Source organism: Biomphalaria glabrata, chromosome 12 (assembly GCF_947242115.1).
Source record: "Biomphalaria glabrata chromosome 12, xgBioGlab47.1, whole genome shotgun sequence".
Taxonomy (NCBI): domain Eukaryota; kingdom Metazoa; phylum Mollusca; class Gastropoda; family Planorbidae; genus Biomphalaria; species Biomphalaria glabrata.
In genome coordinates, this window is record NC_074722.1 from 37,462,829 (window position 1) to 37,474,916 (window position 12,088).

The window sequence follows — 12,088 nt, forward strand, 5'->3', positions numbered from 1 at the left end:
CTGCCTGAAGTCAGCATTATAAATAAAAGCAATTAAATTTTAACATAAAGGTTTACATTACACTGACATATTTGCTATGTTGTAACAACCCTCAAAAGGAGTGTTTTGGTTGAGGGGTAAAGTGCTTGGCTCCCTAACCGAGGGGATCTCGGGTTCAAAACTCGGTGAAGACTGGCATTTTGAATTTCTGGATGTTTAGGTCGCCCCAAAGTTCATATAGCTGTAATGGGTACCTGACAATAGTTGGGGGTGGGGGGGGGGGGAGTAAATGCGGTTGGTCACCGTGCTGGTCAGATGACACGCTCGTTAACCGTGTCATAGCTTAAGATGACTTTGACCTTAACATAATCTGCCCTGTAGATAGCAAGGTCTGAAAGGACTACTTTACCATACTTTTAACTATCTTCGTCTTTAACTTCTGACACCAATGATTGTTTCATTCAAAACAAGACGACAAACAAGGTTAATTCCATCGATTCAGGTAGAATAGAATTGAACAGCTTAACGTCATGTCAATGCTTCAACTACACATTGTTTTAACTATCTGTGAGACAATGATCACCCATGGAAAATAAATATTCGGGCATATTATCCATGACATATATATATATAATACAATAACAAATATTAAAAAATAACTTGTTAACATCCAGAGTCTATCAAAGAGACAATCGGTAGAAAGTATTAAAAACACAGATCTGAGTTAAAGCAATAACTATCATCTATTGGCTATAAGCGTTTTAGACACAGATCTGAGTTTAAAACCACAGCATATATCAATACGCTGTACGTATTTTGAGACACTGATCTTAAGTGAAGCCGCTGTCTCCGGCTTAGAGTATTCTTAACACAAAATTTGTTGAGCTTGGTCTTCTGGTGAATGTGCAGATAAAAACAAGCAAGGTAAAGTCACAATGAATATTTCAGTTCAAGCAGCATAATTAAATTTACTAAGCAGTTCACCTCTTTTACAACCACATTTGTGATGCATATATTCTTTTGAGGATTATAGATGTTGGTGCAGATTACACGTTATAGTAAAATACTATCACACCATTAGGTTTACTACTTATACATAGACTATAAAAACAGTAACATTTTCGTATCATATCGTTAAATGCGTAGCCTAACTCTTTTTCAAACTGAATGGGAATTCGCCATGAATCTAGGAAATCGCTTTTCTGTTTCAGAAAAGAAATTATTCTAGTTTTCAAAGTTTAGAAACATCCCATTGCGCGGATGCTAAATATCGATCACAGAACTATGCATGATATAAAGTTTATTCCCTTATAGTCTTTCATTGTTGTTGTCACGTGACGACAATCCTAGATCTGAATATTTCAAGCCTGTTGATTTTAATCATTTTATGAATGCGGTTTGTACATTTAAAAAGATTTGTCTAGAGCTATATCTAGATTCTGAATCTAAAAATTGAACAGCTTTATAGTTCTTGCATAACTTATGCATTTTGTATGTTATATAGGTAAAAAAAAATTACTTCTTTTAACTACTTTACAGACCAACACCCCGTTTCAGGACATTGTTGTGTAGTGTACAGATATCTGCGCGTCCTGTCATTATAGAAGGCCTTAACACTGACCTGCAACGTCACATCATATGGGCATTTCAGACCAATAGCTCGTTACAACGTCACGGGTCTGTACGACGCTGAAACCTTCCACGACGAATAGTCTCTGTCCTGTCGAAATATAATTTATGCAGGTCTGCGGTTTACTATTAAATGATTTGGAAGAAAATACGCGAAAACGCCAGAAAATATTCTACAATACTAATGTGACAAGAAAGGCTTAACAAATATTTCCATTCAGTTTGATGTCAATTCTGTACATTTGGCAAGCACAGGAAAAAAAAAGGATTAAGTGTATAATGAAAAAAAAAAATAATAATAATTTTTATATGGAATACAAAAAAAAATGTTGCAACTCCTCCTGAATATGTTTAAAACCTATTTTTATGCATACAGCCATACAGCTAAAGCGACAAACGATTCCTTTGAACTTGGCTTGACTTGCCTACCTAGAAGGGGGCTAGGAGCCTGCACCCCGACTCGGGCAGAGTTGTGTTTACTGAGCGCCTAAAGGCAGCACGGAAAACCAACTCCTAGATACCCCCTCCCCCCCCCCCCCCCACTGGTCCACAAATGAGATTGGACCAAAAAGCGCTCTATAAAAGCTATAATAATAATAATAATAATTATAATAATTATAAATTGTGAGCACTGCTTCTTAAAAAATAATATTTGTATGGTGTGAGCTCCAAACAAACAAATTCAAAACCATTCATAAAAAAATTCATCATTCAAATGTACAGATATTGAAAAATGATGTAGCTGAGGCCAGCAGTCAACCCTAGACAGTGAGGTAGATGCTAGTACGCATGAGCACAAAAAAAGTTAGTAATGACGTCATTGAAAAGTGAGCCAGAAGGTTGTAAACATGAGCAAGAAGTCTTAAGGATATGATGAGCGTACTTCTTACATGGGTCAGGCTCAAATGGGGCAACATTCCAGAGTCCTAAAAAAAGCTAGATGTACATATTCACCAATGTGCACAGAAGACTGTTCAGAGATGTGCACACAAACAGAGATGTGCACAAAGGACTGTTCAGAGATGTGCACAGAAGGCTGTTCAAAGATGTGCACAAAGAACTGTTCAGAGATGTGCACAAAGGATTGTTCAGAGATGTGCACAAAGGACTGTTCAGAGATGTGCACATAGGACTGTTCAGAGATGTGCACAAAGGACTGTTCAGAGATGTGCACAAAGGACTGTTCAGAGATGTGCACAAAGGACTGTTCAGAGATGTGCACATAGGACTGTTCAGAGATGTGCACAAAGGACTGTTCAGAGATGTGCACAAAAGACTATTCAGAGATGTGCACAAAAGACTGTTCAGAGTCCTAATAGGACTGTTCAGAGATGTGCACACAGGACTGAGCAGAGTAGTTATAACCATGACTCAAAATGTCCTAAAGACTGGAAATATTTAGCATCATATAAAACACTTATACAAATCATATCGTTTAACCCTCAAATAAAATATCCGTCTGAGCAATGTGACTGTCTGACAATTCACATTTACAGATATAACAGTATTGGCCTGAAAGGGTTAAATAGCAATGACACAAAAAATAAAATAAAATCAAACTAGTTAGTCAATAGATACATTTAATCCGAAGAACCACTAAACAGTGACGTCACGTCCCTACGGATACGTGTGTGTGTGGGGGTGCTGGACGCACCGGGTGACACCCACCCTAGTGACGCCACTGCCGATAAAGACAATGTTCAAAATTTTTCTACAATACAAAAATTGCGAAATGTAAAAATATTATGTTCTATGTTGACAACAACAAAAGCCCAATGAACTCAAATTATGCAAAACAGCAGGTCAAAGGTCAGTACACTGACGCTAATGTAACCCGAGTCAAAGGTCAGTACCATAAAGCAATTGTAACACAATATCCTCCGGCTATCAAACTATTCCCAGTAGGAAGCTCCAGTTTGAAGCGCGAACTTTTTTTTTTTTTAGTTCCAATGTTTATTTTGCGCTTGATGGGTCTACCACACAAGCATGGCGAGCCTGCCCTAAAGACTTGAACTCGTGTCGCCTGGTTGTCATCGTTGGTGTTGAAAGTTGATGATGTATTCTTGCTAAGGACTATTGTCTTGAATGCTAGGCATGGAATGGTAAGTTATCGATGTCACGTTGCCTGGCAACGATCTCCTCTCTAACGTCAGATTGGTGGATGCTGGGAGTGACGCAATTTCCGGCGATGACGTCGACGGTGGAATTTCTTCGAAAGCGTTTCTGACTAGCGAAACGTCATTAAGACAAGTCACTTGAACCACCGCGGGCTCGTTGGAGATCGATGTTGACGGGAGCGCGCCCCGGGTGTCGGACTCCTGGCGCATAGCGGTCAACTGGAGGCCGAACATCTCATTGGCTTTGTGGATCACGGAGAATGATTTTTTTGACACGGCGCCCGTGCTCGTGGAGGGTGATATAGCGCAGGGCACCAGACATGACGGGGATGTGGCCTGGGGAGGTGATCTCGGCCCTGAGGTGTCGTCCATCAATCCTCCTGGCCGTTTTTCTGCTAGATCCATGTCCTCGTCACAAGACTCCAGCCCGTCGTGTGCGCTAGGCCCAGCAGACGATTGGTCTGGCGGGAAGACGAACGAAGACGCCGTCAGCCCATCCGACTCCGGTCCCTGGTCTGACCCAGACAACGGCTCGGCGTGACCCTCAGGGCACAGGGGATGCGAAGAGTCCGGAGCGCCCTGACCCGCCTTCATTTTCCCGCCCACAAAGCGAAACACGCTAAACAAAGACTTCAACCCAAACCGCCGCTGATGAGCGTTCGTTGCTAGCTCTGGCTCTATGGCCACTGTTTCGATGATGACCTTGGCGTGACCAGGGGCGATTCTGGTCACCAGTGAGAGCCTCTCTTGGTGGTCCCTGACCTTTTTCTTCCGCTTTCTAAATCGGTAAAAATCATATGGTATACAGGCAAGGAAGACAGCAACAGTAGCGCCCACAATGAGGATCACAAGATACGCCTTTGGCATGACACCTGTGTAAATATAAAAAAAATGTCTCAAATAAAATGAAAACAAAAAACATGTTTCAGTGTGAACTGCATGAGATATAAAACCCCATTTTTATCCACACAATCCATCACGTGATCATTTTTAGATGAGCCAGATTATTTAAATAAGTAATACAAGAAAAAATAATGACCATAACCCGTGGCCGATGAGACTAGTCAGTGATAAACCATGTTACCATATGGGGCTGTTCTATGACGTAGATATTATGCTTCACATTTGGGGCTCATAGAAGGGCCCTTTCCGATAAGCAGAGGAAGAAAAGACAACAGTGGACTTCCTGAAGACTACGGCTTGGGCTGCGTTACATGTGGCAAAATATGCAGATCGGAAATGCGTTTGCGTGCAGGGCCGGCTTTAAGCCACTGAAACCAATGCGATCGCAGTGGGTACTAATTTTAGGTGTAAATTTTAAAATTAAACCATTATAATTTTAACTTATATAATAAGGGTTCTAGCGGTCTCCTGATTTTCCAGGAGCTCGTGGAAATCTCCAGAAAAATCATTAAAAATCTACTGAAATAAAGACGAAATTGTCAATTTGGATTGTCATTTTATATGGAAAACGCCAATGCTACACGCAACAAAAAAAAAAGGCATTATACAATACCCGTTACTGTAGCAAATTGATGAAAGAAGATTCTCGGGCCTCAGTCTTATCAAGAGTTCATCAATTCACGAAGATAGATTAAACAATTAAGTAATTCATGCTATTGGGCATGACCTATTTAGGAAGCAGAATTTTGATGATATACTGTATGACCTCGCTACACGCAAGGCACAAAATTTAATCTGATCGTAATTGTGTACTTAGTAAAAAATGAATAAAATGCAAAGACGAATTTATATTCAAATACAACATCTTAATGTCCACTTATTATCCATATCCCTACCCAAACTGGGTTCCGCGCAATCCGTTTCGCATAGGGCCCCGCCATTGTTAGGGCCGGCCCTGTTTGTGTGTTTACTTCAATGCTTCACAGCCACGAGAAAGTTTGACGGAGATTAACCTAGTTTGCAACGGTTAAGTATTGGACATACATTTGACAAAAACACACTTAATGGTTGACTTACTATCTACTACACAGACAGGTGGGCTCCCTGACCAAGTACCATTAGCGTCACATGATCTCTGGAGGTCCCCTGACTCTATTCTGTAGCCTGCCCGGCAAGTGTACTGAGCAAATGTTCTATTTATATCCACCAATTGAGTTGAAGGGTCAGCCTCCGGGGTCAAACAGTCTGCGAGAAAGAAATGTCAATAAGTGTGTAATTTAGTAACATTATTTACAGCATTCTTTGTTACAAGTCAATAACAAACATTAAATTTTGTTACAATTCAATAAGAAACATTAAATTTTGTTACAAGTCAATAACAAACATTAACTTTTGTTACAAATCAATACAAACATTGACTTTTGATACAAGTCAATAACAAACATTGACTTTTGATACAAGTCAATAACAAACATTGACTTTTGATACAAGTCAATACAAACATTGACATTTGATACAAGTCAGTACAACATTGACTTTTGATACAAGTCAGTAAAACACAAGCGAAACTTTATGAACAACTAAAGTCACAGCTTAGACGAAGCAGACTTTACACTTGACTATCAGAGGCGTAGCTACGGTGGGGGGGGGGGCGAGGGGGAGAATGATAAAATCCCCAGGGCCCCAACTTGAGGGCTCCCCCAAAAGAGTGTTTTTTAAATTAAATATTAAATGTTAAGCAAAATGCAGGGGCCTGCAAAGAGGTTATGTCCCCCCCCTGGGCCCCCAAATGATAGCAAAATTCCTAGCTACGCCACTGTTGATTCTATTTCACGCAATTTGAATGGTGTAGCAAGTGTCTTAGGAGTCTGTATTGGAAATGAACCTGAGAATATTATAAAGTTTTCTTAGAAAAATATACTAAACATACATCTGGGAAACCCCGTTGGGCCAACTTAAAATAAAAAACAAACCAGAAACTCGGGCCAAGAGGCCTTCGTCAGCTACAAACAAACAAAAAAGACAAACAATTAGCACAAAATACACATACGTAGATGATGTGATCAATGAAAAAGTTCAAAGACTGAACAATAAAAACGAAAACAAAAAAACTTTTACATGTCAATAAAATACTTAAAAAAAACAAAAAATAAAGAATACTTTTACATGTCAAAAAAATACTTAAAAAAAAAACAAAAAATAAAGAATACTTTTACATGTCAAAAAAATACTTAAAAAAAAAACAAAAAATAAAGAATACTTTTACATGTCAAAAACATACTTAAAAAAACAACAAAAAAAAAACTTTTACATGTCAAAAAAAAATACTTAAAAAAAAAAAAAGAATACTTTTACATGTCAAAAAAATACTTAAAAAAAAAATAAAAATAAAAAAGCTCATACGAAGCGTAATTGTGTCAATGAAGTCGTGTAATTAAATTGATTTAACCTTTTAAAAATATGTATATGTCTACAAGAGGAATTTTTAAAAAAGTATTTTGGGTTCAATGAGCTCTTTCTGTCCATTCACACCAGGCAAGGGCCTGCATAGGAACCTATTTTCAATAGTCTACAACAGCGGTTCTCAACCTTTTAAGCTCGGCGACCCCTCTTTACAATCCCACACTCTGCCGCGACCCCCCCCCCTGACCCCCCGCTCAGACACACAGCAATAGAAGAATAGACAAAACTATTCAAATCGTCAATCGACCCCCTAGGGGGTAGTGACCCACAGGTTGAGAACCCCTGGTCTACAAAGTCAGCTACTATAAGTTCTGTTCATACTTTAGCTGACAACATTTCTTTCAGTCACCCAACATTGCAACAATTATTAGGCCTACAACTTATCCGGTAGCGCCTTACAACACCAACGAAATGTAGGTCATAGTAGACAAGCAGTGGCGTAGGCAACATTTTTTAAAATGTGGGAGAAGGATAACAGTTTATAGGAAAATTCGCTCTTTATAGTAAAAAAGACTACCCTTTTAAAACATATCCCCTACCACCACGAAAATATCCAGCCCATCTCCCTTCGGAAAACTCAGATTTCTTTCATATTGAAATCCCCCACTCTTCGACCGGATACGCCGCTGATAATAAGTCCTAGACATTATTAAGGATTCCTTATTCTCATGTGGTGACCTCTCGTTGTGACATAATCAAATCAAAAGTGACAGTTGGAGACCCGAGACGAGATAAAAAGTCAAGGCAAGACAAGAACTAAAATCTTGCATCAGGTCAGCCTTTAACATCACAACAGACTGGCAAGAATTCTGGTATTTATTAGAAGTATTTTATTTCTCTTCTAAAACACTCTGTTATAAAGTCAACCCAATCAGTCAAGCTTGTATCAATATCTTATAAGATTGGGAAACCTGGCTACATACGCAGAGACAGACGTGTTGACGTGTCGATAACAAACTCCAAACAGCTGAATGTTCCCAAACTTTATCTGCAGTTGTTGCCCTTGTTCCAGGGTCGGACCAAACCAGTCACTAAACACCGCCGGCGTATCCAATCAGAAGTCATAGTGGCCTGCTTCATCAAAGCAGACGTCAGAAACACTTGCTCTTAAGTCACATAAACATTGCTTTCAAAGGTCAGGCCAAACAGCGCAGGTCACCCTGACACATATATGAACCCACTTCTGCTCATATCATTTGTGTTTCTATAAACCTGATTCGATCGACCCGGAGATGAAGATCGATGAAAAACAATGATGTAGTGGTCCTCATTAAGTTTTTGTATTGACAGCAACTAAGCCACACACAAACTAATATTGCATTCTGAAATCAGCTTGATGAGTGATCATTCTAATGTCATGTAGCCTCAGTTGCCAACTCTTCTATTCTCTGGCTAAATCTGGACAGCTTTTGACTTTCCAACGTCTTGTAGCCAACTCATTTGTTCTCTTGCTAAATCTGGACAGCTTTTGACTTTCCAACATCTTGTAGCCAACTCATTTGTTCTCTTGCTAAATCTGGACAGCTTTTGACTTTCCAACGTCTTGTAGCCAACTCATTTGTTCTCTTGCTAAATCTGGACAGCTTTTGACTTTCCAACATCTTGTAGCCAACTCATTTGTTCTCTTGCTAAATCTGGACAGCTTTTGACTTTCCAACGTCTTGTAGCCAACTCATTTGTTCTCTTGCTAAATCTGGACAGCTTTTGACTTTCCAACATCTTGTAGCCAACTCATTTGTTCTCTTGCTAAATCTGGACAGCTTTTGACTTTCCAACGTCTTGTGGCCAACTCATTTGTTCTCTTGCTAAATCTGGACAGCTTTTGACTTTCCAACGTCTTGTGGCCAACTCATTTGTTTTCTTGCTAAATCTGGACAGCTTTTGACTTTCCAACGTCTTGTAGCCAACTCATTTGTTCTCTTGCTAAATCTGGACAGCTTTTGACTTTCCAACATCTTGTGGCCAACTCATTTGTTCTCTTGCTAAATCTGGACAGCTTTTGACTTTCCAACGTCTTGTAGCCAACTCATTTGTTCTCTTGCTAAATCTGGACAGCTTTTGACTTTCCAACGTCTTGTGGCCAACTCATTTGTTCTCTTGCTAAATCTGGACAGCTTTTGACTTTCCAACGTCTTGTAGCCAACTCATTTGTTCTCTTGCTAAATCTGGACAGCTTTTGACTTTCCAACGTCTTGTAGCCAACTCATTTGTTCTCTTGCTAGATCTGGACAGCTTTTGACTTTCCAACATCTTGTAGCCAACTCATTTGTTCTCTTGCTAGATCTGGACAGCTTTTGATATTCCAACATCTTGTAGCCAACTCATTTGTTCTCTTGCTAGATCTGGACAGCTTTTGATTTTCATCTTAGCCTTATTAACCATCCCTAGGAAATCTGCACAACAATATCCCACAATACACATCCCTAAGATCTCTATTAAACATCCCTAAAAAGTATCACTATTATACATACACCTATCAAGAGATAATTATATATACTCTTATCAAATCTTTCAATCAACTATTGCTATCCAACATCTCCATAAAATATACCTTTGAAATAACTTTTAGATATATCTAAAAAATATCTCAATTATCTCAATCTCTGTTACAGATCCCTATCAAAGTCAATGAAATATTTCTATCAAATATCTCCATTAGATATTCACATCAAACGTATCTTATAAATTACAGACGTTACTTCAAACGAGAAAATAATAACGTCCTGGGAATATCACGTGACAATCTGCATGTTAATCAGAAACTTAAACTTTTCAAAGTGTTGGTTTTCCTGGCTGATTCAGGCAACCCTGCATGCCATTGTAGCGATTTGTCCTAGCATATGGAATAAGAAATGTGCCTTTATCTTTGTGTCTGATTTTTTAAATTAGATTTTGTTTTTATATTTGTAAAAGTTGTATGTATTATGGCAACTTTACGTTGTAATCTTTCGTCCTGAGTCGTCTCTAAATTTAGAGATTTAATTATTAAATATCTTCATTAAATATTTATATCAATATCTCCATTAAATATTTCTATCAATTTCCCCATTACATATTTCTATCAATAACTCTATTAAATATTTCTATCAATTTCTCCATTACATATTTCTATCAATATCTCCATTGCATATTTCTATCAATATCTATTAAATATCTCCTTCAAATGCTTCAATTAAATATACTATCAAATTTCTATCAATAATCCCTGTCTAATATTTCTGTTAATAAATATCCATAAACATCTCAATATCCATAAACATCTCAATATCCATAAACATCTCAATATCCATAAACATCTCAATATCCATAAACATCTCAATATCTATAAACATCTCAATATCCATAAACATCTCAATATCCATAAACATCTCAATATCCATAAACATCTGAATATCCATAAACCTCTCAATATCCATAAACATCTCAATATCCATAAACATCTGAATATCCATAAACATCTGAATATCCATAAACATCTCAATATCCATAAACATCTCAATATCCATAAACATCTCAATATCCATAAACAACTCAATATCCATATGAAACGCCTCTATTTAATATCCCTGTCAATTGCTTCTATTAAATAAACATAATTGGTAATATTTCGATGTTTAGATGTTTGTTTTGTTAGTAAAATGTTTACCATGTTTGGACGTTTCGTCAGAGTTGAAGATATTCTACTTCCTGTCCTAACATCCCCGCAGGACGACGGGAGATAGCAGCAGGCAGGGTTTGAACCCGGGATCCTCGAGACGAACGACAGTCCAGTGCGCATTCCGCACGACCAGCAGCCATCCTCGTTTTAGACTTCATGGCAATGCCTTTTTGATTCGGAAGATTAAAGATGAGTTCAATGCTCCACATGACTAATCCAGGTGCGACCTACATATTTAGTACTACAAATATGTCTATCAGAGTTTCAAAAGATTCTAAGTTCAATTTAGTGGTCTTTAAGAAACGCAAAGTCAAAGTTTCTTGTCACTGCGGTTAGATTACTCCTACTGGAAGAGCGAAATGTCTATCTACATGGTAAGCTACATTCGCCTCACATTTCCAAGTATGTGTTATGTAACTCTATTACGGAAGTTACCAAATGTCTATCAGGTAGTCATCGCATCGTAAGGCATCCAGTTTTCTAAATATCATCTCCTGTTTGAACGTACTTGTAATGAAATAGGCTTCATCATCTTCTTGATATGTTGAGTCATATTTGTTTTAAAATGCCACCCCCTTCACCTCTTTAGTCTGTTAAACTGTTGGGGCACCACACTAGATCTGTTGACCCTCTTTCTCCATTCCGCTCGGTCTTTTACCTTTTCATTGAATGCTAGGTCTGTCCATTGTCATTCTTTTATGTCGCTGTCTCATCACTTTCACTGTCTGCCTCTTCTTCTTTTTCCTGGTACTTTTCCCTGAATGAAGGTCTTTGGGACCTTGCGATGTGGCCATAGAGATTAAGATTTAGAGATTAAGTTTACGCTTTTTGACAGTTGTTAGCAGATCATGGTGAAATCCTATTGCTGTATTAATCTGTTTCTAATCTGTTCATTTGTGATGTGGCCTCTGTAAACAATACAAAGGATTTTTCTGCAGCATCTTTCTTTCATGGCTAAATCCTCTTCTAGAGATCTGCAGTCAGTATCCAAAAATGGAAAGCATATAAAAATGTGGCAGTGACCAGGGTGCGTATCAGTCTGATTTTAGTGTCGAGGGCTATAAAAAAAGACAATGAACCATAGCTTACTAATTTACAAAAAATAATGCAATATTCAGAAACGGGTAGCCTGAATACCCATAAAAACCCAAGACCTACTATCTTCTTATCTTATATAATACAGACGTTACTTCAAAAAAGAAGATGATTACGTCCTACGCCTCATGAAATTCAGTCATGCATGTTAACCAATGACTTAAATTCTGCCAAGTCACTGGTTTTCCTGGCTAGCTCAGGCAACCCATTCCATGCTCTAATAGCACTAGGGAAGAAGGAGTAT

General features: G+C 38.3%; 1 protein-coding gene across 1 annotated transcript in view; it reads right to left on the reverse strand.

Moving 5' to 3' along the window:
* Positions 1 to 2,201: 2,201 nt before the first annotated feature.
* The window catches only part of LOC106064290 (uncharacterized), a 114,580-nt gene continuing 104,693 nt past the window's right edge, over positions 2,202 to 12,088 (reverse strand). Inside the window, exons 3-4 of the mRNA XM_056005657.1 lie at positions 5,706 to 5,873; positions 2,202 to 4,597 (exon numbers count right to left, since the gene is read on the reverse strand). Coding sequence (XP_055861632.1) covers positions 3,675 to 4,597; positions 5,706 to 5,873 — 1,091 coding nt within the window. The 3' untranslated portion in view covers positions 2,202 to 3,674. The remainder of the gene's footprint in view (positions 4,598 to 5,705; positions 5,874 to 12,088) is intronic.